The sequence below is a fragment of the Scyliorhinus canicula genome, chromosome 19 (assembly GCF_902713615.1).
Source record: "Scyliorhinus canicula chromosome 19, sScyCan1.1, whole genome shotgun sequence".
NCBI lineage: Eukaryota > Metazoa > Chordata > Chondrichthyes > Carcharhiniformes > Scyliorhinidae > Scyliorhinus > Scyliorhinus canicula.
The window spans coordinates 3,261,926-3,287,316 of NC_052164.1; the positions used below are offsets into that span (position 1 = coordinate 3,261,926).

General features: G+C 46.4%; 1 protein-coding gene across 1 annotated transcript; it reads left to right on the top strand.

The window, feature by feature from the left end:
* Positions 1-1,976: 1,976 nt before the first annotated feature.
* Positions 1,977-23,715, top strand: LOC119954364 (kelch-like protein 10). Its single transcript, XM_038779550.1, has 5 exons — positions 1,977-2,290; positions 4,080-4,569; positions 6,227-6,844; positions 19,518-19,667; positions 23,215-23,715. Exons 1-5 carry the CDS (start codon positions 2,100-2,102, stop codon positions 23,590-23,592), a joined length of 1,827 nt encoding a protein of 608 aa, XP_038635478.1. The 5' UTR covers positions 1,977-2,099; the 3' UTR covers positions 23,593-23,715.
* Positions 23,716-25,391: the final 1,676 nt, after the last annotated feature.

Here is a 25,391-nt window from a genome sequence, read left to right on the forward strand (position 1 = left end):
ACAACTTGTCTAGGCCGGCGACCCTACCCTCCAGAAGCATGTCCCTAAACCTCCCCAACCCCTCCCTCTCCCACGCCCTGAACAATGAATCTAAACCAGACGCCACAAACCTACAGTTCCTGCAGATTGGAGCCAGCAGTGACATGGAGCCCAGATTAAAATCCTGCCTAAACTGATTCCAAATCCTCAAAGTGGCTATCACCACCAGGCTCGAGGAGAATCTAGCAGGGGAAACCAGGAGTGGTGCAGTAACCCGGCCTTCAGACTTCATCCTATGCATGAAACCTCCTCCATCTGCCCCCATATAGAATCTGGTTCCCTGAACCACTCCTGCACCTTATCAATTTTTGCCATCCAATTCTAACATAACAGATTAGGTCAGGGTTTTTCAAACACAGCGTGCGGGTCGTGGAGCAATTGGTCACGGTAGAAGTGCTCAACGGCCACGAACAGTTTTTAAAATGCCGACCAGGTCCGGCTTTAAGGTTGAGAATGTTGGCTGCCTCGCACATGCGTGCCCTCTCAGGTGGATATCGCAATGCGCAAGCCCTGAGACCCAGCACACCTCTTTCTATTAAAACACACACACACACCATTATTTTAAAACACGCACACATCCCAATGTATCAAAACACATAAGCACATCTCATTCTATTAAAACATACACGTCTCATTCTATTAATTTGTGCACATACACGGCTCATTATTAAAACACCCGCACACACCCATACCAGCCTCCCCGGACAGGCGCCGTAATGTGGCGACTAGGGGCTTTTCACAGTAACTTCATTGAAGCCTACTCGTGACAATAAGCGATTTTCATTTCATTTCAAACACCATTCTATTATCACACACATGCCTCATTCTATTAAATTGCGTACATACACGCCTCATGCTATTAAAACACGCACACACACCCCTCAATCTATTAAAAAACACGCACAGCTCATTCTATTAAAACACACGTGCATACACACACCTCAATCTATTAAAACACACGCATGCACACACCTCATTCTATTAAAATACACGTGCACACACACCTCAATCTAATAAAACATGCGCGCGCGCACCTCATTCTATTAAAACACACAAGCACTGTAATCCTCCTGGCTACGCCCAGACCACCCCCACCAATCCCCCAGCTCCTGCTGAAGTCCCCCTGCCAGCGGAATCCCCCCGCCCCGACTGTGGCGGTGCTGGATATTCCGCAGCCGCCATGCGATGTCCCCGAAAAGTGAGAGGACACGTGCCCCCACGCCGTTGGGAACTTGGTCCATTGGGGGTGAAGCATTGGGGGGAGGGCCTCAGGCGACATCCTGGGGCTGTCTCGACGGCTTTGGGCGTACTCCCCGAATACGCCGTTTTGAGGGGAATGGAGCATCGGAAAAACGCGTCACCCCCGATTCCGGCGCGAAAATGGATTTTCCGGCCAATCACTGAACTCGAATTTGGTGATTGGGGAATGGCCCCCAATGTTTTTGGCAGGTTGGGCGGGATTCCTCCCAGCCGCGTGTTTCCCGCCGCTCTCATTGGGATTTCCCTCACGCTACCGGCACCGGCCAGAAAGGCAGCCGGGTAGAATCTGCTCCATTGTTTATGGCGGGAAGGTTCTCGGCGTCTCTCTGTCTGGGACTGCAGCCATTCTGACATTTTTTCACCATTTGAAGTTAGTTAGCGGATAAGCTGTAAGCCGCTAATAGTCTTTTGTTGTGTCATTTTAAAACGTACACCCTCCATTTTTACGTTATGAGAACAGTCAGTAACCGGGTAAATACAGGCCGGGAGGGTGGGCAGCCACATTGCCACCATGTGAGTGAAGGATAGCGGGTATAGCGGGCACAGGGGGGTGAGCTGGCAGCCCACTGCAGGCTGAGGGAAGTGAGGCGAGGACCTGGCATTGTCCATGTCACTAAATGGAAGTCCAGCAGATGTGCTGGGCACCTTCTCCTCAGTGATGTTACAATTGGATGTGTTCTGGAACCCTCAGCCCCGCCGCTAAAAACCCAAATCGTGACAAACCGCAGCTCACACACTGAGCATATCCACCCAATCTCACCGGCAACACTTCTTGTCGCTTCTGCTCTGAAGGCTTCACTATGGAGGAACCCTCAACCTCAACTCGGCAGCTGAGGCAGAGCACCATGGAGAGGAAGATGAGCGCCATGGCTTGTACCATCTTCAACGAGCTTCGGCTCGAGGGCAAACTTTGCGACGTGGTGATCAGGGTGAACGGCATCGACTTCAACGCCCATAAGAACATCCTATGTAGCTGCAGCTCCTACTTCCGGTCAGTAACTGGACTATTGCTCCTGACCCCATGGCCACTCAGTATGTGCTCCAGGCCTGAGCTAACCATGCTCAACACAAGTGTTTCCAAGTCAGTCACCCTCAAATATAATCTACAACTCAACTCATTCAAATTGTAAAGTGATATTCAGAATTCATCCATGTGCAGAAATGCAAATTTTTTAATGCAATAGGATTGCTGTAGGGCCCAACTGACCCGCTGTTAATCTGAAGGTATAACATTATAACACTTCACAGAAAGACTATACTATGTCCTTTCAAGGCAGTAAGAGTTGGATATCGCCAAAACTCACTGCACGATTTGTACCTATCCAGTAGCAACCAGATAATCTCCTGCTTTGCGACTCCAACATCTTTACCTCTGTTCTCCCTCAAAGAGCTGTCATTAGTTACCTGCTATTTCTTATTCACATGCTGTCCCTCAGCATCATCATCCAAAAACACACCAGGTTCCATTGAGGATGCCCGACTACCCTATCTCTGTATTCTGGGTTTATCACACCGCTGTTATCCAGCATCCAGTATTAGGTGATCAGAAATGTCCTCCAATTAAACACTCAGAAGACCAAAGTCATGGTTGCGCTTTGGCACATTGCCATCCTACTGAGCTGAGCGTCCAACCCTCACCATATCTGCTCCATTGCCTAGACCGCCTACCTCCAACTCCTAATATTGCCCCTGCTTCAGCCCATCCACTGTTGAAACCTTCATCATACCTCTGGTACACCCAGGCTCAATTATTCCAATATTGTTCAAATTGGCCCCCTATCATCCCCTCTTTAAACTTGACCTCAACTGAAACTCTGCTGCCTTTATGCTTAACTTGCACCAAATCCAGTTCAACCACTACCCCAGTGCTTGGTTCGGAATGTTAATCTTTGTCTTCAAACCCCTCCATGGCCCCCTCCTTACCTCCATGACCTCGTCCAACTCTACAACCTTCTGACAACTCTTTGTTCTCCATTTCTGGTCTCTCTTACACCCCCCCCCCCCCCCCCCTCCCCTCACCCAATTTCCCTGAAACCAGTATTAAAAAAACTAAATAGCGCAGATGCTGGCAAGCCAAAATGAAAAAGAGAAAGCGCTGGAAATACTCAGCAGGCCAGGCAAGCAGCAAGCACCTTGGAGAGAAATGAAAAGTAGAGTTCATGTTTCAGGTTTGTGATCTTTCACCAGGGCATGAAACATTAACTCTGTTTTTCTCCACAGATTCTGCCTGAGCTGCTGAGTATTTTCAGCATTATCTGATTTAATTCCTTCAACCCACCACTGGTGTCTGTGTCTTCAGCTCTCTCAGTCCTACGTTTTGTAATTTTCTCTCAAAAGCAACCGTTGTTCCTTTACCTTATTGATCAAGCTGTTGGTCACCCCTCTTAATATTTGGATGTTTGATAATGCTCTTGTGAAGGACCCTGGGGTGTTTTATTTAATGCAAATTGTTAGTGTAGTTAATTATGAAGAGCAGCTAGTGCTGATAGAACAAATGCAATATCAAGAAAATGGGAAAATAGAGTGTTTACAAGCTATTCAGTAAAGGAAGGCATCACTACCAAATTATTCCTGGGCAGGAACCATCATTTGAGATGTGTGAATTTAAATCCTCTTGCATTGATTAGTTCTTAGCTCCACCTTTCTTATTTTAAGCATGTTGTGCCAAAAGTATCCACAAATTGATTGGTATAGAGCAGCTCCATAATGAGAGAAGTGGAAAGGCTAGGTAGAACTGCACTTTTATTTATCCTAAGATTTCTACATCTTTTACTCTGCAGGGCTCTATTTACTAGTGGCTGGAACAGCATAGAGAAGAAGGTATACAACATCCCAGGGGTATCTCCTGACATGATGAAGCTCATAATAGAATATGCATACACTAGGACTGTACCAGTCACTGTGGAGAATGTTGAGAGACTCCTAGCCGCTGCAGATCAGTTCAACGTCCTGGGAATTGTCAGAGCTTGTTGTGAATTCCTTGAATCCCAGTTATGCCTGGAAAACTGCATTGGGATCTGCAAATTTGCAGACTACTACTTCTGCCCAGAGCTCCGACACAAAGCCTACATGTATATCCTGCATCATTTTGAGGAGATAGTGAAGGTGAGTGAGGAGTTCCTAGAGCTGTCAGCCTTTGAGCTCAGAGACATCATTGAGAAGGATGAGTTGAATGTGAAACAAGAAGATGTAGTGTTTGATGCCATTCTCAAGTGGATTGCCCAAGACCCAGACATCAGGAAAAAGTGCATTGTCATACTGCTGCCTAAGGTACATGAGGAGCTAGATGTATCTTCATTTGTGTCAATTAAATATTTTTATTGTAAAGGAGAGACTGGCTGGAGCCATGGATTAACATTTTGTCCCTTCATCTCACACCTGAGTTTGAGTCCTATCAAAACTGTGAGAATCACTTTTCTCCCTTGCTGCTTTTGTCAGTCCTACAATGGAGCAATTTCAATTCAATTCCTAGCAACCAATGGTCCACAGCAGAAAGCTGCCATTAGCTTGGTAATAATTGAGGAAACCATTTGGTTGAAATGGATTGGTAATATACAATACAAATATGACATTTAGCTTCACGGTTTGGTGATCTTCTCAAAAGGTTGCTATTTTACACTCACTATCTTATCCCCAGTGGAGAGGGTTGACTGTGATATATAGCTGTCTTTGTGAGGAAGTACCTCGCACTGATAGGATGAGGAATTCGCTAGTTGGAGGAACCAACCTTGGCTGCTGAATATTGGGACTGGAGCCCATTATCCATTTAATTTCATTTTTGTGACTCTTTATGTCTCTTTCTTTAATCTCTGCAGACTGCTGATAAATGAGTGGAAGAATCCTTTATTATTACTTTTTCCCCCCAAAATATGCTCAATTTGTAAAATCTTGCAAAAGTAACATGACATTCAAATTTGACTTCATATTAAGTGCCAATACAGTTCAATTTATTTCAATACGTCAGTTATATGCACTCCGAGGTGTCAGTACACTTACAATTTGAGGTTATATTTACAGTTTGTGTTTACATTTAATGTCAAATATTCTCCGGTTGAGAGATCTTACCTGGTTTCCAGCCTCTCCATTCTGGAGGGTGGACCTTAGACTGTGGGCTTTCCCCATTGAGCTTTAGTGACCTGCTCGCAAGCTGCCTCCTGCTCATCTAGTCCTAAAGATTGGAATGTGCCAGTCCTATTAACTATATTTCTAGTTAGCTAGATATCCTTGGATAATGAATAACCACGTTTGTTGGTATGAAGTGCTAGGATAAGTCTCCATTTGATTAGATTGCCCAGCAACCCACCAACTCCACACTTAGATAAACAAACCCTGCAGCTGCGATTGGGAGTTAAAGTGCAAACCTCCATCTCATGCGTTAAGGGGCAATTTACCGAGTTACAATAATCTTCCATCTGCCTATCCATTTATTTTACTGCTTTCCTCCCCTTCAATCCTAACCTCTGGGTTATGGCGCATCACCCAAATAAATGGTCATTCCTTGTGTCTGAGCCTGGACAGGTGAGTGCTGGAGGAGGCTACTAAGCCATCCAGAAAACTAGGGCCAGGTTGTCCAGAAAAACTAGGGCCAGGTTATCCTCCTGAGCTCTACATTCCCACTGGGGTCATTGCGCTGCTTTTACCCCCCCCCCCCCCCCCCCCGTGTATGTCAGGGGGCAGTGAGGACCATTTCCCCTCCAAACTGATACCTTGGCTGAGAAGTGACAGAGCAGAGATTACATTTCAAATCCTACCTCCACATTGGGTGGTGCAGGTGTCATTTTCAGGTCACAGGTATCAAAATTGGGCAATAATAGAATCACTTACATTTTTATAGCGCCTTTCATGAGAGAACTGCCCCAGAAGGGCTTGGGGAAAGTGAGTGGTCCTATTCTTCCAGCTGATCATTCTGAACATTTCCCCCCTTCAGGTGAGACTGGCTTTAATGAACGCGGAATATTTCATGAACAACGTTAAGAACAATGACTATGTGAAGGACAATGATGACTGTAAACCCATCATCATCAATGCGCTGAAGGCCATGTATGACCTCAACATGAATGGACCTTCAAACTCGGACTTCCGCAATCCCCTGACCAGACCCCGCCTGCCCTACTCCATTCTCTTCGCCATTGGGGGTTGGAGCGGGGGCAGTCCCACCAACGCCATCGAGGCTTACGATGCCCGTGCGGACCGCTGGGTCAATGTGACCTGTGAGGAGGAGTCTCCCCGGGCCTACCATGGAGCCGCCTATCTCAATGGCTTTGTCTACATCATCGGCGGCTTCGACAGCGTCGATTATTTCAACAGCGTCAAGCGCTTTGACCCGGTGAAGAAGACATGGCAGCAAGTGGCGCCCATGCACTCGCGGCGGTGCTATGTCAGCGTCACCGTCCTCGACAGCTTCATCTACGCCATGGGCGGCTTTGACGGTTATGTCCGGCTCAACACCGCCGAGAGGTACGAACCTGAGACTAACCAATGGACGTTGATTGCGCCAATGCACGAACAGCGGAGTGATGCCAGCGCCACCACCCTGCACGGGAAGGTAATGAGTGAATGTTCCCTCAAAACAGGCCTTCAGGAAGACCATTGACTCCTCATGGTCTGTGTGAACAATCCCAATCTGCTAGGACCCAGCTCCATGGTCCATGTTCTAATCTATGGGTCTTGGCCACCAATGAGATCCACTAACTTAACCTGGGAGTGGCTGGGAATTCATCTCTCCTGGTCAGCAGTGGAGTCCACCATTCCATTTCATTTAAAGCACCACCTTTACAGGGTGAATGAAGTATAAAGACACCGTAATCACTGAAAGGGGAAAGTTTAAGCCCCTGGTTTAGAGTTCCGGGTATCAGAAGGGTGGCACGATGGCGCAGTGGTTAGCGCTGTTGCCTCATGGCACCGAGGACCCGCTTTGTTCTCAACCCCGGGTCACTGTCCGCGTGGAGTTTGCACATTCTCCCCGCATCTGCGTGGGTCTCACCCTCACCACCTAAAGACGTGCTGGGTAGGTGGATTGTCCACGCTTAATTGCCCCTAATCGGAACATTTATTATAAAAAATCAGGTATCAGAGTGTGAATTCGCTACAATTTGCCATTCGGAGGATCTCTCAATTTGGACACTGTGCCTTGAAGATGGAAATTCTGCCCCACAGTGAAAACAAATTCTGTATTTCATTTCAGAACCCTCCTTGTTGCTGTAAAGTGGATGGAGATAGAGAGAAGCCAGGATTGTGGCTCAGAAGGGGCAGCACGGTAGCACTGTGGATAGCACAATTTCTTCACAGCTCCAGGGTCCCAGGTTCGATTCCGGCTCTGCACATCGTCCCCGTGTGTGCGTGGGCTTCCTCCAGGTGCTCCGGTTTCCTCCCACAGTCCAAAGATGTGCAGGTTAGGTGGATTGGCCATGATAAATTGTCCTTAGTGCCCAAAATTGCCCTTAGTGTTGGGTGGGGTTACTGGGTTATGGGGATAGGGTGGACGTGTTGACCTTGGATAGGGTGCTCTTTCCAAGAGCCGGTGCACTCGATGGGCCGAATGGCCTCCTTCTGCACTGTAAATTCTATGATAACTATGATAAGGGCTCTCCATATTGTACACTTGGGGTAAAATCCAATCTCGGCAGGCAAAATGGGTGATAGCGGATTAGCTGCCCATTATACTCAACACCTGATATTTCATTCCATTGACTGTGTAACGAGTGGACAATCTGATATCGCTCTTTTTGCGTCAATGTCCGAGACGGATGTCCAAGATGTCTGACTGTCTAGGTTCACAAATGTCCACTTGGTGAGACATCAGGGGATAGCTGCAACCATAGAATTGAACCCCCTGTATGAACCTCACATGGAAAAGCAACACTCCTATTCAAGTCACAGGGCCCCTCTCCTCTGCCAGACAGAGAATTAAACGGAAGGTCGGAAATGCTGGGGTTAAGCTTTTATTTCGTCAGTAACGCAATTTGTTTTGTACCCAAGTTGAGGGTAACATTAGTGGCGAGAAATTGACTTTTTCACTTCACTCTAGCAGCTTATGAAGCCACCCAAGTCCAGCATGGTATTTCCCACTGCTCTTCACTGTCACTGAGATCTTCAATGTGTGCCTATATCCATGTCCAGTGAAATTGGTTTGAGATGTCTGAAACTCATTTCACACGAGCCTTGGGATCAACAAACTCAGAAGTCTTTGGCCCTTTGTCCAGGCTGGATTTGAACCCAGGCCCCAGAGGTTGAAGGTCAGTATTTAGCCCATTGCCTTACCCTCTGGCTGCATCAGTTCCTGGCAATGATGCTACAGACTATTATCCCCTTGTACTATTTATTGAAATGACACAGGGATAGTCCCACAAAGTGTGTCAAATTGTATGACAAACTCTCTGACCTTTTCATCAGAACACACGGTGCAGATATTCAGGGTTATGCAGTGATCCAGTATGGTGCAATGATCAGAAGATCTTCCCAACAATTGTAACCGTTCACCAATCACTTGGTCCATATCAGTATAACTCCCCACTGGAAATGGAACCTGTCATATTCCCGAGGAGAAAAGGTTTTAGTTGTTTTGCACTGTGATTATTAGCAACGTTCTTGATGAGGTCGATCACTCTTTGGAGTCAAACATTTTATCAGCAACATGAAAGCAAAATGTTGCAGATGCTGGAAATGTGAAATAAAATCAGAAACTGCTGGAAATACTCAGCTGGTCAGGTAGCACCTGTGGAGAGAAAAATCATAGAGTTAATGTTTCAGATCAACGACCTTTGATCAGAATATTAGCTGTGTAAGATGGTGCTGAGGTTTGGAGCTTGTTTCAAATGTTTGGATATTGCTTGAATTTGGGGTAAAGTAATTGATAAAAACACAAAACGTTGGAAACATTCAGCAGGTCAGGCAGCATCAGAAGAGAGAGTTCATGTTTCAGGCCAATGGCATTTCATCAGAAATTAAAGTGATTCCTCGGCAAATGATCATCAATGTTGCAAACAGATTCCAATAGATAGCTTCCAGCTGAGCAATAGAGCGGACTCTATTGCTCACTCACTGCTCTCTCGGCCTTTACACATTTTGGAGCACAAATGGCCAAGGGTCCAAAACTCTCTATGTTCTGAACATTTCCCCCAATACCACATTAACCATCTTCAGAGGTGGCTAGTCAGGTTCAAGCTGAAGTACTCTAACGTTGTCATTGTTGAACAAAACCATTCCCTTTAGTGTGAATTAACGTTCCACCTCCTCTTGGAATTGAGTGGAACCATTGACTTAAGTACCAAGAATAATCTGTACTGACTGGTGGGCAGAATTAATGTAGGAAAACTGTGGCTGGCTCTGGAAATGAGTCATCAAAGAGCTGAGTTCCATACACGCAACCAAAATAAAGCTTTGAGTCCTCATTCAGAACCTGCAGCAGGAACAATGTTTGTATGTTTTTTAAAAGTTACAAATTCCTCCAGTGGTAAATACAATGGCTCCCGTGACTCTTGTTTCAATATCGTTTGACATGGCTGCCAAGCCTTAGTGAAGTTTCACTAATACCATGCAACCCGTCTACATACAAACTGGGGGGCTCAGCACTTCTTCTAGTGAATGGTATAATCCAACTTGGAATCAATCATTTCTTTCTCGGTACACAGCTCAGTCTGGCCAATGCATCTCTTGATGGGACAAGTTCACAGAATTAGCTCCTTTGCACCAAACACTCCACAAAATATACTTCATATGCCTAGGCAGTGGAGCCAGAGTGTAATAATCCCTAGGACCGCAACTTCCAATTGACCACTTGTTTCTGCAACACCTCCTTCTCATCATCGCTCTTCTGACAGATGGTGAGAAACTTTTTCAGTACCTTCTATCTCTACACCTCCGAGCATGTCTGCAAAAAGAACTGAGAGGTCAGCAATCTCTTCCTGTGGGTCTAGTGGATGGTTTCTGTAATAAAGTCTGACTCATTGATTAATGAATAAACTTCACGGGCTGCTGCTAAATCGAAGGCTGTCAGTTCTTCAAACAAATTTGGAATTCTTCCTTTAAAGGTACTCTGCTATCCTGTCCGGAGATCTTGTCAAGTATGAGAGTAAAGCCTGAATTTCACATTCCTCCATTGGCGGGTCTTTAGGCATTGGCGAGGGAGCTGATCTCAGTGATTTTATGCTGGCCACTTAATTATTGGCTACGTAAGGGTCAATTCTTGCACTGTCACAATTTTTAAGCTGGCTAAAAATCTAGGGGGATTTACCTGGCATGGAGAAAGTCCAAAAATGAACACGCGTAGGCCTCCTGGATGAGGTGGGGGGGGGGGGGGGGGGCGGGGGGGGGGGGGGGGCTCCATCAAAGTCCCTTCTTCTTTTGGGTGCCCCCCTTCTCACTTCAGGTCTGGGAACCACTGGACCTCCACCCACCTCTATTCTGAAGTCCTGATTTTCCCCTTTGCACCCCACCACAGGCCTCCCATCCCCTCGCCGGGATCCTTCAAACTTACCTTGTCATTCAGTCCAGTAATTTCAGCTCTCACCTTCGTACTTACTCCTCTGTCCACTGCAAGAACTAGCGATCTGGCTAATCAGATTCGCTGGCGGCTCTCTAAGGTGGGACCTCCTGAGTGAAGGGGGCAGAGGTCCCACCTGCACCCAATGACATTCATTCCAGTATTAATTGTCTGCAGGGCACTCAGGGTTGGCAGAGATGGCTTTCCTGCAGACTCTTCAGGTGGTGGGCAGGGAAGCCCTGCCATCTCAAACATTCACGCCCAAGTCTCAAACGTACTGACCTGCTGAGCAGAGACATTGGCCGATTCTGTGAATTACAGAGCTTTTCATTCATTTATTTTTCATCATGATGAGCTGGCCTTTCACTTAGAGCTTCGTGTCCCCACACCCTTATGGCTTGAAGTAAAATGATTGAATTTTGTCTTCTTTAGGAAGCCAGTCCAATCTGTCTGATCATGGAGGCTGGAGACAGCATTGGTGGTGTTTCGGGGATTCTGTGAGAGGGTTTCCTCCGCCATTGGGGTGTAAATTGACTTTAACAAGAATGAGACTAAATCGCCTTCCACATTGTGGGAGGCTCTGAGGGTGGTTATTGGGGGAGATAATCTCTTAAAGGGCACATAAAGAGAAGAGTGGAAAGATGGAGGGACAGAGAATGGCATATGCCATCCTTGAGGTGGATCGCCAATACTTACTTGCCCCGATGCTGGAGTTGTTGGCAAGCCTGAAGAAATTGCAATTGGAACTTGGGCTGCTTTCGCCAGCTGTGACGCTCAAGGGAGCTTTTTATGAGCATGGGGAGAAGGTCAGTCGCCTGTTAGCACACCAGCTGAGGTGGCATGCGGTCTGTCAGGAAATAGTGCAGGTGAAGGACTCGAGTAGCAGGTTGGTCTCTGCTCCAGGTAAGGTCACTGAGGTTTTCGAGGCTTTTATTGTAGCCATCTCAGAATTCAACTTCTAATGAAATACTGAAGTTTTCACATGAGCAGGTATGACTCCACCGTTGTAGAAATCGTGGTTTGCTGAGACACATTATAAAGTGTCTCCATCTTGTCGGAAGCTACAGGTTTTGAACAAATTGGGCACTTGAAACCTCTGTGTGTTGACCCAGCATGGCGCCAGGTGAAGTGGCAGTGGGTCGGACAGTGATGCCGCCCTTAAGCCCAGGTAGAGCTGCAGCACCCGGGCGCCCCGCCCTCCTCCTCCTCATGGTAACTGTTACCTGCCAAGTCAGGCCCACCATCGCTGCTGCCGGGAACTCCTGCATTTCCCCCGGTGCCGTGCTCGGCACCATCACCCACCCTGTTGCTGCCTTGTCCTCCCTGGCCTCCTCTGCACAGCCCAAAAGGATGAGGCAGCTCCATGCCGGCCACTCTGCTGACCAAGCGAGTCCTAAGCCGGAGTGACTAGAGAATAGGTTGCCTATGATGGAATTTCTGGACGGCCTGTCTATCCCAGTTGTAGAACGGGAGAGAAAGGAGGAGTCCCCGCTGAGCCTGGAGGAGGTCATGCTGCAGTCGGGTATAGCACTAGGCCTGGCCAGATTCCCGATCGAATTTTACAAGAAATTTGCACGTCAGCTGGTCCCATTGTTGTTAGAGGTGTTTTAACGATTCCATGTCCTGGGGAATATTGCCGGCCACATTGGCGATTTCCTTGATTTTAAAGAAGAATAAGGGTCCAACAGACCGTGGGTCGTATCGCCATATTTCATTATTCAATCTGGATGCAAAGTTGTTGCCGAAGGTTTTGGCAATACGCTTTGAGCCCTTCCTGCCAAGGCTTATATCAGAGGATCAGACTGGGTTTGTTAAGGGCAGGCAGCTGTCGGCGAATATTTGGCGATTGCTTAATGCAATCCTGTCCCCCCTCTCAGTCCCTGAGCCAGGGGTACTTACTTCAATGGATGCTGAAAAGGCTTTTGATAGGGTGGAGTGGCGGTATCTGTTTGAGATCCTTGATTACGGGCAGCACGGCAGCACTGTGGATAGCACAATTGCTTCACAGCTCCAGGGTCCCAGGTTCGATTCCGGCTTGGGTCACTGTCTGTGCAGAGTCTGCACATCCTCCCCGTGTCTGCGTGGGTTTCCACCGGGTGCTCCGGTTTCCTCCCACAGTCCAAAGATGTGCAGGTTAGGTGGGCTGGCCATGATAAATTGCCCTTAGTTTCCAAAATTGCCCCTAGTGTTGGGTGGGGTTATGGGGATAGGGTGGATGTGTTGACCTTGGGTAGGGTGCTCTTTCCGAGAGCCAGTGCAAACTTGATGGGTCGAATGGCCTCCTTCTGCACTGTAAATTCTATGATAATCTATGAAGATTTTGTTTTGGACCTAGATTTATATCTTGGATCCAGCTTGTATATAGAACTACCACCATGAGAGTTCATACGAATGCCTTGAGCTCAAAATATTTCCAGCTAAAGAGAGGTACGAGGCAGCGTTGTCCATTGTCGCCACTATTGTTTGCCCTGGCAACTGGGCCGCTGGCCAAAGCACTGAGGTCATCTACGAGGTGGAGGGGAGTGGGGAATGCAGGGAGCATAGGGTGTCTCTGTATGCGGATGATTTGTTGTTGTATGTAACGGATCCTCTCTCGCGTGTAGAGGAGATAACAAAGCTACTTAGGGGTTTTGGCTCCTTCTCAGAATATAAATTGAACTTGTGCAAAAGTGAATACTTTCCGGTGACCAACCCAGGGAGGCGAGCTGGGCAGGTTGCCTTTTCGCCTGGCCAAGTCCAGTTTCCGTTAAATGGGAATCCGGGTGGCCCATGATTGGGCCTCACTCCATAAACTAAATTTTGCATGTCTGGTAAATGGGATCAAGTCTGACATGAAGAAGTGGGAAAGCCTCCCTCTGTCCCTGGCCTGCCGGGTCCAATCGGAGAATGAGAATATCCTCCCCAGGTTTTTACTTTTGTTTCAGTCTCTCCCAACTTTCCTTCCCAAATCTTTCTTTGTGAATGTTAATAAAATATCTTCTTTTAATTGGGTGGGCAAGACCCCACGGATTTGTGTTGTCCAATCTGTTACTTTATTATAGGGCAGTGGACATTTAAAAGGGGCTGGGATGCCTTAAGAATCTGGATTCCATATGGGGGGGAATGGAGTCGAGCTCTTGTCAAGGGACTAGTTTGAGTGCCCTGGTTACGGCTTCACTTCCTTTTCCCCCTCACAAAATCTGCTTCAGGTCCGGTAGTGGTGGCCATTCTGAGAATATGGAGACAGTTTGGCAACATTTCAAGCTGGGTGCCATGTTGTTGGAACCTGGTTTCAACCTGTGGAAACCATCACTTCCGGCAGTTTTGGACTTGTCATTTAGGGTGCGGGGGGGGGGGGGGGGGCTGGAGCGATTCGGGGTCATGTTCGTGGAAGAGATGTTCATTAGTTTTGAGGAATGGTTGGGTAAATTTCAGCTTCCGAAAACTAATCTGTTTAGATATCAACTGGGTAACTTTTTGTATAAAGAGGTTTCTTCCTTCCCCTTGGCACCCTCACTCCTGTTGATGGATAGGGTTCTTTTGGCGATTGTGTAGGGGAGGTGAAGATATTGGATATTTATATGTGGGTTGTCAGTGGAGTAAGCACCATTGGATGAGGTTAACGGGAAGTGGGAGAGGTAGCTGGGTCAGGTTTTTGATGTGGTGGTGGGGGGGATTGTGGAGTGAGGCTCTATACAGGGTCAACTCCACATCCTCATGTGCTAGGCTCAGCTTGATTCAGTTCAAGGTGGTGCACAGGATGCATCTGACCAGTGTGCGGATGAGTGGGTTTTTCCAGAAATAGAGGATAGGTGCAAGCGTTGTTCATGAGATCGGGAAAATTATCCACATATGTTGTGGTCTTGCCCTAAACTTGTGAGCTTTTGAGTCTCCTTCTTCAGCACCGTCAGATTCTTGGGATTAAGTTGGATCCTTGTCCGCTGGTGGCTATCTTCGGGGCCTCCGATTATCCGGAATTGCAGACGGGGGCGAAGGCGGATACTCTTGCCTTCGCCTCGTTAATAGCCTGAAGGTGGGTGGCGGACCCCGGTCCTGGCCAGAGCTTCGTCTTGGTTAAGTGACCTTAATAAGTTTTTGCACTTGGAAAAGATCAAGTAAATCAGGAGGGGATCGGCAGAAGGGTTCTTTAAAAAAAATAAATTTAGAGTACTGTATTCAATTCTTTTTTTCCAATTAAGGGGCGATTTAGTGTGGCCAATCCACCTCCCCTGCACATCTTTTTGGGTTGTGGGGGTGAGACTCATGCAGACACGGGGAGAATGTGCAAACTCCATACGGACAGTGACCCAGGACCAGGATCAAACCCGGGTCCTCAGCACCGTGAGGCAGCAGTGCTAAACACTGCACCACCGCGCTGCCTGGCAGAAGGGTTCTACTCGAGATGGCAGCCTTTAATTTCCTATTTCGGGGAGCTGATCACAATCAGATGAAGGGGGTGGGTGGGGGAGTTCTGGTTTGATATTCTTCCCCCCACCCCATACAAACGCCCTAATTAGTTTGTCCAGTGAGTTCAAGAAGGCCTTGGGGCTCTAGTTACTGGTTTTGTTTTGGCTTTTGTCTCAGTGGTTTCTCTGTTTTGGTGTGGGGGGGGTTGTGTGTGGGGGTTGTGTGTGGTGGGGGGGGGGGGGGGGGTGCAGTGGAATTTTATTTGTTGTGTAGTTTGGTTTTTACGGTTTCTACTGAAAACATTTTCTCAATAACTATTTTTGAAAAGCAGATTTTCCATGTTATTCTGATTTCCTGACAAAAGGCTGTGGGAGGGGTAGTGTTTCTCAGTGGTTAGCGACATTGTTTGACTCTCTCCATCCCCTCTCTCTCTGGTACTTTTTGGATCTGACCTTCATTGTTGTGCAGTTGAATTTCTTCGTTCACCAGTGGGCTGTCAATCAGTGACTGCAGTTTGCTATTTAGTGTCCTCCAGAGCTGCCACCATGTTTCAACATTGTTTCTTTCAATGTTGTTGCCAAGCATGAGTGAGGTTTTACCAATACCATGCTTTCCAGTCTAAATGATCCTTGAGGAGGCTTTGCTTCCTTTGGACAGACTTTAAATATTTGGTATAGATTAACTTCAAATCTTTTATTAAGTATTCTATACAAAGGCTTTGTCAAAGGTAGACAGCTAACATCGAATATCAGGTGTCTGCTGAACGTGATCATGACCCCATCTAGGGAGTGAACACTGGAGCTGATCGTCTCCCTGGACACAGAAAAGGCCTTTGATGCAGTCGAGTGAAAGTACCTCACAGAGGTACTGGAGCGGTTCGGGCTCGGACCAGGATTCACTGCCTGGGTGAAGCTCCTGTATAACGCTCCCAGGGAGAGCATACGGACAAACAACACCAGCTCCCGGTACTTCCAGCTGCACGAGGCAGGGATTCCCATTATCCCCGCTGCTGTTCGCCCTAACAATCGACCCACTAGCGATTGCACTCACAACAGCAAAGAACTGGAGAGGGATCCAAAGAGGAGGCAGAGAGAGCATAGATTCTCACTCTATGCGGATGACCTGCTTCTCTACATCTCGGACCCACAAGGCAGCGTGGAATGAATCATCGCGCTCCTGAAAGAGTTTGGTGCCTTCTTGGGCTACAAACTCAACATGAGCAAAAGCGAGATCATCCCGGTGAACCTGCAAGGGGGAGGGGCAGCACTGGGGGAGACTGTGGTTTAAACAAGCCCAACACAAATTCTTGTGGTTCAAATCGCTCATTGTGTGTATTTATATTATGTATAACAAAATCCAATAAAAACATTAAAAAAAAAGTACTCTATACGAACACCTCAGGATAAGCACATGGTATTCAGGATACCATCAATGCTGCACCTAGCTCTCTTGGAGTTTCTCTGTCATCTGACCACTGATGTTAGTTACACCATTAATATTCTCAACCTCGTTAACATATTTGTTATGGGCGACACAGTAGCACAGTGGTTAGCACTGTTCCTTCTCATCGTTAGGGTCCCAGGTTCGATTCCCAGCTTGGGTCACTGTCTGTGCGGAGTCTGTACGTTCTCCCCGTGTCTGCGTGGGTTTCCTCCGGGTGCTCTGGTTTCCTCCCACAAGTCCCGAAAGATGTGCTGTTAGATGAATTGGACATTCTGAATTCTCCCTCAGTGTACTTGAACAGGCGCCGGAATGTGGCGACTAGGGAATTTTCACAGTAACATCATTGCAGTTAATGTAAGCCGACTTGTGACACTAACGATTATTTTTATTATAACCGATTACTCTACAACACTGAATCACCAGAGGCCCAAGCCCTGTCCTGAGCGTGGTTTGGTATCAGTCTGGTTTCACAATTGGCTCCAGCACAACGTGACAGGGAAAAGGAGGGAAGAATTAGCCAACGTTTATATTTCTACAATATATGTGTGTGTGACTGTTGAATGACACGAGGATTAAACATTGTTATGGTTTCTCATTGTGTTGTAAAGAATGGGAAAAGATGCAGGATGTATAGTGGTGAACAAACTAAATTACGAGTAATAATGCTGAAGAAGAATCATATTGGACTTGAAATGTTAACTCTGTTTCTCCCTCCACAGATACTGCCAGACCTGCTGAGTTTATCCAGCACCTTTATTTTTATTTCAGCTTTCCAGCATCTGCAGTATTTTGCTCATACTAAATTATTAAAGCTGTCAAGTTTTTATATTAGTTTTAAAATATGTTCTCAAATAAAAACCTGAAATATTTATACATCTTCTCAAAGTTAGAGTGAAGTTACAGTGACTGAAACATCCTAGAATGATACAGCAGAGGAAACAGCCATGCAGCGCATCATGTCTCTGTTGGCTCTTCGAAAGATCTAGCTAATTAGCCCCACGATCCTGCTCTTACCTCCTGCTCTACCCCCATAATCCGACAAATTTTCTTCCTTCAATAGAATATCAGAGTGAAGTAAGACATGTAGAGGAATAGAGCACATTTTAACTCCAGAAAGCCAAGCAGGAGCTCCGAATCTGTGACTGCCCACACCAGCAAACTTGGAGTTTGATTCCACTCAGCAGTCTTAGCAGGTCTATTATCCAATTCTATGGAGTTCAAACACAAAAACAGGAAATGCTGGAGAACTCAGCAGGTCGGGAAATACTACTGGAAAGAGAAATGTAGTAATACAGACCCAAAACGTTAACTCTGTTCCCCCCTCCGCAGAAACTGCCAGATTTTCCAGCATTTTCTGTTTTTGTCCCAGACTCCAGCATTTGCAGTATTTTGCTTTTACCTGTGGAATATTGTGGTGGTAATTGTGTTTAAATAGGATTTGAAAATATGACAATGCTATTACTTAATTACGTGATATTCAAATTTAGTGCCAGAGGAACAATAGCAAGCTTATTCTCTATTTATACTTGCTGGGTGGAGGTGGGTAAGGGATGTATGGTGGGGGATGGATAGTGGGTGATTGGGAGGAGGGCTGGGGGCTGCTGAGTGGCACTGGTGGGAGAGGGGGTATGTGGTGTGGGATGGGTGGGTAGGGAGAGGGCTGGTGGGGGATGGGTGGAGCGAGGACTGGTCGGGCGATGGGCCGGGACGTTGAATGGCTTCCTCATTTTCCTAAATCCAACAAGAGAGTGATCATAGGTCGGGAAAGGGATTCCTGATGACTTTTCCCTTTCTTAGTCCAGGAGTGAAAATTCATCGTTAGGCATTGAATTCCTGTCCCAGACTGAGATCAGCAAAATTCACACGGACTGTGGATCAGACCTGGGACCATTCTGATTTGCAAGGTTTAGTACTGTAGCAGTTGGCACATTTACACATCAAGCCATTGGGTCTATTAACTGGAGAACTTTGAATTCTTTGCATGGTATCTACTAACCACTGAACACAAGCAGCGTGAATAATGCAATGTCTTAAGGAGTGGAAATAACCATGGGTTCATCCATTGGTAAGTTCTCTCCGTATACTGCCTCTCACTGCCTTTCTGGAATGCCAGTTTCATCGAAGCACATGTCTTCATAAACAGGTAAATTTCTGCAGCTACAGCTCAGCTTTTACTTTGACAGGATTGACAAAACAATGCTGCTAAGAGCAAAGGACTTGAGAATGATCAGGATGAGAAAATATCAGTCAGCTTGTCAGGCATGCTCCACAAACTCTGTACAACTCCCCAATTAGGGATTCTGCACCAGCAATGGATCCTGTCCCACAACCCATGCATTCTGCCCCCACTGAGGGGGAAGTTGCATCAGCACTTCCTGATCCCAAAAAGGAATTGAACAGATCACCGAATATTCCCTCAGCCTCACAATCATGGCTTGCTGAGGTCTAGTCTAGACACAGCCGTCACACAGGAGTTCAAATGCTGAAGGTGAGTGTACTGGGATCTAGAACAAAATAGTTTTATTCATTCCTGGTTATATTTAACCATCCATGTTAAATGATAAAATGCCAAATTCAAGTATCAATTATGATAATTAACCCTTTATACCTGGGTTCTGTTGAAATATTTCCTCTCTTATATTTGGCTCTTCCTCTGGTTTCCCTACCCTGCATTTAGATGAATACCTTCCAACGATCACTGATTCTCTCCATTATTTCTAAAAATTTGCTCTGTGTGCCCTTAATGTTCAGTTTTCAATAATGAAGTCTAATTCAAAGTGTGACACACCAAGGTTCAATCTAGCTTCACCACCTCCTGTGTAAACAATGCCTGGTGTGCCACATCTCACACTCTAACACATTCCTTCCCGCTCACGGGCATCTAGCTGTGCTTTCCTCTTCACCTCAGGTCTACATATGCGGAGGATTCAATGGTAATGAATGCTTGTTCACAGCCGAGTTCTACACTCCTGAAACCAACCAATGGACAACCATAGCGCCCATGAGAAGCAGGCGTAGTGGCGTTGGAGTTATAGCTTATGGTGAATGTGTATACGCAGTAAGTGATTACGGCTGGCAATTATAGAACACTTAGCATGGCAAAATATCCCAAGGAGTTTCTCAACTTGGTTTTTCACACAGAGGGTAGTGGGTGCCTGGAACTCGCTGCCGGAGGTGGTGGTGGAAGCAGGTACGATAGTGACGTTTAAGGGGCATCTTGACAATTATATGACTCGGATGGGAATAAATGGATACGGACCCCAGAAGTATAGAATGTTTTAGGTTAGACGGGTAGCATGGTCAGTGCAGGCTTGGAGGGCTGAAGGGCTTGTTCCTGTGCTGTAATTTTCTTTGTTCTTGGGGTTAACACAAAAGATAAAATTAGATTGAAGATGTAGATTTTAAGGAGATTTCTGATGTGGGAGAAATATTGCAAGGGGAAGAGTGCGAGTTCCAGATTTTGGGTGTTAGGATGACTGAGGGCACTGCCACCAGTAATATAGGGGAATGCACATTCCATCAGGAGGAAGGGATGCAAGCTTGTCCATTGACCGGGGAGGGGGGGGGGGGGGGGGGGGGGGGGGGGGCGATTGTAGAGCTTGAGAGAATGAGGCCACGGGTTGGGGAGAAGGATGGGGGGGATGGGGACTTTGGAATGGGTGCTGAGAAACAGGCCAGTGGGTGATATGATTTCCCTCCAAACATTTTGAGGTCAGACAATGGGTCGTTAGACCACCTCATCTTGCTCCCAGGAATTTCGATCACCCTGACTTCAGTCCGGGGCACCATGATTCTAGCTCCCAGTTGATAAATCGACATTCTCTCAGTTCCAAACTCGGCCTTCTTCCTGCCAAGTTCCCACCGTTGGGCCAGACCTTTGCTGTGCTGCTGCAGAAAGGCACAGGGAAGCAAACAGATGTGTCTTGTAAATCTTGTCCCCTGTACCTCGCATCCAATCAAATGGATAACAAAAGCAATCCTGGCAGCATTGAAGGTGCCTGTTGGACAGTTGGGGCAGCTATCTAACAACTTGCTTTTATACATCACTTTTAATTAGAAATATCCTAAAATGTTTTCTGGGGTGGGCTGGGCACCTAACAGGAGAGATGTCTAAAAGCAAAGTTCGAAAGACAAGTTTGAGAAACCTTATGATGGCAGGGTAAGTCACTTTGTGAGCCAATCTCGGATAATCTGTTAAACCCTCTCCCTTATCCCAGCAGTAGATGCCACCAGGCCCGGGGGGGGGGGGGGGAAATAGAGTAAGGGGGAGATGCCTTTTTACAGAGAGGAGTGGAGTGAGATGTCAACATTAACCAGTCTAGAATTCTACAGGCTGGAATGAACCTTTAACCAAGAAATGCAAACTATCCACAAACAACACAGAGAATCAATGCACATAGGCTTCAGAATATTCCTCATACATTTATTTAAACCCTCTACCCTTGTCTCACCCCCACCATCCAAAAGGATGTGCAGGGTAGGTGGACTGGCCAAGCTTTATTGCCTCTTAATTGGAAAAAAAAATTGGGCACTCTAAATTTATATTAAAAACATTTATTTTAACCCTAAATGCAAAGGTTGACATTAAAAATAATGTTAACAAGCAGATGCGGAATAAGGACCAGTTGAACAAGCTCATGTATTTTATGATTGATTTTAACCCCATCTACCCATTTGGCATATCACAGAATCCTCGAAATTACAACAATGACTGTGTCACTGCCAACTCTTCCTCTACAGCCATCCACCAGCCTGTCAGGCTCTTACACCTGTGCCTGCATGTCCTTCATTCTCAGCTGTCAGGCTGGAGAAAGTGGGTAAGACTCAGAATCAGAAGTTTGTGGCTTCATGCCCCAGTCCGGGACAACCGAGCCCCGTCACTTTAGTTCATTACTGAGGGGGTGCTGTATGAGAGGCTGAACCGAGTCCCCATCTGCCCCCTTAATACAGTAATCATAATCTTTATTAGTGTCACAAGTAGGCTTACATTAAATTAAGTTACTGTGAAAATCCCCTAGTCGCCACACTCCGCCGCCTGTTTGGGTACACAGAGGGAGAATTCAGAATGTCCAATTCACCGAACAGCAAGTCTTTCGGGACTTGTGGGAGGAAACCGGAGCACCTGGAGGGAACCCACGCAAACACAAAACGTGCAGACTCCAAGGAGACAATGACCCAAGCCAGGAATCGAACCTGCTACCCACTGTGCTACCATGCTTAAGCCAACATAAAAATATCGCCTGGCACTACTTTAAAGATCAGAGGAGTTCTCTGCATCCTAGCCAACATTTATTGCTCAAACAATATTGTTAAATCAGTAAATCTGGTCATTTACCTCACTGAACCTAAATTGGCTGCTGCATGGTTTTTAAAAAATAAATTTAGTGTACCCAATTCATTTTTTTCCAATTAAGGCGCAATTTAGCGTGTTCAATCCACCTACCTTGCGCAAATTTGGGTTGTGGGGGCGAAACCCACGCAAACACGGGAAGAATGTGCAAACTCCACACGAACAGTGACCCAGAGCCGGGACCGAACCTGGGACCTCGGCGCCGTGAGGCAACAGGGCTAACCCACTGCGCCACCGTGCTGCCCTGCTGCTGCATGTTTGACATTACAACTTCAAAAGTACTTATTTGTCTGTACAATGTTTTGGGCCATGCTCAAATTGTTTTTTAAAAATACTATAGAGAGGCAAGCCCTTTCATTTATTTCCGTCAAATAGTTACTAAATGTTCCCGGGGAAGGAGCTGGTAAACATAGTTAAGAATGCAAGTCGTGTAGGGCAGCACGGCAGCGCAGTGGTTAGCACTGGGACTGAGACATTGAGGACCTGGGTTCGAATGCCGGCCTTGGGTCACTGTCCATGTGGAGTTTGCATGGGTTGCGTGTCTGCGTGGGTTTCCCCCCCTCAACCCAAATTTGTGCAAGGTAGGTGGATTGAACATGCTAAATTGCACCTTAATTGGAAAAAAATGAATTGGGTACACTAAATTTATTTAAAAAAAACATGCAGCAGCCAATTTGGGTTCAGTGAGGTAAATGACCAGATCTACTGATTTAACAATATTGTTTCAGCAATAAATGTTGGCTAGGATGCATAGAACTCCTCTGCTCTTCAAAGTAGCGCCAGGGGATTTTTTATGTCTACCAAAGGGTAGTTGGATTGGATATGCTAAATTGCCCCTTAATTGGAAAAATAATAATTGGGTAATCTAAATTTATTAAAAAGCAAGTAATTGAAAGAGGATTTTTTGAAATTTTCCCAGCTCTTCATAACCTTGACTGCTGCATTTGTGACCTCAGAACCTCTTTTCAAATGAGAATTACATTTAAAAAAAACTCTTTTCTCGTTAAGTTTGATTCCCAATTTCCAGAATTATCATCCTTTCTCAAGCACAATAATTCTCTTTAGCTGGCCCGTTGTGGAACAAGAGTCCTGCAGATGTCGGCTGGTCAACAAGCTTAAGTCACTGTTAAAGTGTGCGTGGGCTTGAGATAAGACTGAAAATAGGACTGGCTACAAAAACCATTCACACTGCGAGAGAAGTGAGGCATTTTGTTTGTAGTGAAAAGTTGCTTTTCCTCTCCCTTCTGGACGGCAGGTTGGAGGCTTCGACGGAGCTAACCGCCTCCGGAGTGCTGAGGCTTACAGCCCGCTCACCAACACCTGGCGCACCCTGCCCACCATGTTCAACCCACGGAGTAACTTTGGAATCGAGGTGGTGGACGACCTCTTGTTTGTCGTGGGCGGTTTCAACGGCTTCACGACGACGTTCAACGTGGAGTGCTACGACGAGAAGACGGATGAATGGTATGACGCTCACGACATGAGTATCTACCGCAGCGCCCTGAGTTGCTGCGTGGTGCCGGGACTGCCCAATGTCAGAGAGTATGCAGCACCCAGAGACAGTCTGCTGGGGTTACTGTCCCGCGAGGAACAAATAAAATACTCTGCCTCCACCAGCCTCTTAGCGGTATGATCTCTGCACTGACAACCCGATTACTCTTTTGCTGTTACCAATAAAATATTTTCCTGAAGAATCAACAGTGTAATAACCATAAAGAAAACTTATTTTTAAATAAAATTTTAAGCACAGTGTGAAGATTGGTCTGCATATGTTAATTGGTCACCTCGACAACAAAGTCTGAAAGATGCTGGAAGATCATCAATATTGGCAGGGGAACCTTTGATCTCGGGGGTAAGTAACCATAGCTGCACAGCCCCTAACGCTGCACATACACAAGGACGCACCCATCCCTTGACAATTTCTGTCTTATGGAGAAAGGACAAGATCTGAGCAATGAGGGCAGTCTGGAGAAACTCAGAAGTCTTACGACACCAGGTTAAAGTCCAACAGGTTTATTGGGGAATCACGAGCTTTCGGAACGCAGCTCCTTCCTCAGGTGAGTCTGGAGTAAGGTCGGCTTCCACTGAGAAAGGCGTGATTCCATTTGAGATTCAGAAGATCGTAAAAGAATGGAATAACGCGTTAAATTTGAATCCAGCAGTGAAGAACAATCTAAATTAACAAAGGCATAATAAAAGATAACGTGAGAACAGAAATCTTCTTCACAAGGAGTGCTTAACACCTGCAAAGACGTCTGATGAAAAGGATGCAGGATTTTATTCTCAGGGTGCCGGATACCGGAATGTAGAGGTGGAAGCAATTTGAGGTGACGAATCATGTTCATCACAAGCAGACTGGCAGAAAAACATGTTTATTGGTGGGCTAATTAGTAAGCCATGTTGAAACTCCCTGGAGTAGAGCCCAAGAGCATTTGCTACGACAGGAAATTGCACGAAAATTTAGCTTGAGCTCAACTTTGGGAAATAAATCCACAAGACAGGTCAGTAACTTGGAGAGAACGTCAGGCTGTGGAGGCCACATGTGGGGAAGGGGGATACCATATTGGTAGAGTTGGCTGATCAGCTGTGAGGTAGTTTAAAAGGGAGCTTTATGTGGGGTTTGATGAAACTTTCCATCAACAGGAGTGGGAAACTGTGGGGAATGTGAGGTTGTCGAAATTGAAAGAAACTACAGAATAATTCAGTACAGAGGGATCTGGGTGTCCTTGGACAGGAGTCCCGAAAAGCTAGCATGTAAGTAATTAGGAAGGCAAATGGCATGCTGGCCGAGGGAATTAGTGAGGCCACATCTGGAGTATTAGAACATAGAACAGTACAGCACAGAACAGGCCCTTCGGCCCTCGATGTTGTGCCGAGCATTGTCCGAAACCAAGATCAAGCTATCCCACTCCCTGTCATTCTGGTGTGCTCCATGTGCCTATCCAATAACTGCTTGAAAGTTCCAAAAGTGTCCAACTCCACTATCACAGCAGGCAGTCCATTCCACACCCTAACCACTCTCTGAGTAAAGAACTTACCTTGGATATCCCTCCGATATCTCCCACCCTGAATCTTAATAGTTATGCCCCCTTGTAACAGCTACATACACCCGAGGAAATAGTCTCTGAACGTCCACACTATCTATCCCCCTCATCATCTTATAAACCTCTATTAAGTCGCCTCTCATCCTCCTCCGCTCCAGAGAAAAGCCCTAGCTCTTTCAACCTTTCCTCATAAGACCTATCCTGCAAACCCAGCAGCATCCTGGTAAATCTTCTTTGCACCCTTTCCAATGCTTCCACATCCTTCCTATGAGGTGACCAGAACTGCACACAATACTCCAAATGTGGTCTCACCAGGGTCATGTATAGTTGCAGCATAACCCCGCCACTCTTAAACTCAAGCCCCCTGTTAATAAACGCTAACACACTA

Coding starts and splice junctions, on each gene's coding strand:
- LOC119954364 (XM_038779550.1), top strand. CDS start 2,100: ATGGAGGAACCCTCAACCTCAACTCGGCAGCTGAGGCAGAGCACCATG. Junction 6,845..19,517: donor CCACCACCCTGCACGGGAAG/GTAATGAGTGAA, acceptor TCTTCACCTCAG/GTCTACATATGCGGAGGATT. Junction 19,668..23,214: donor ATGGTGAATGTGTATACGCA/GTAAGTGATTAC, acceptor TCTGGACGGCAG/GTTGGAGGCTTCGACGGAGC.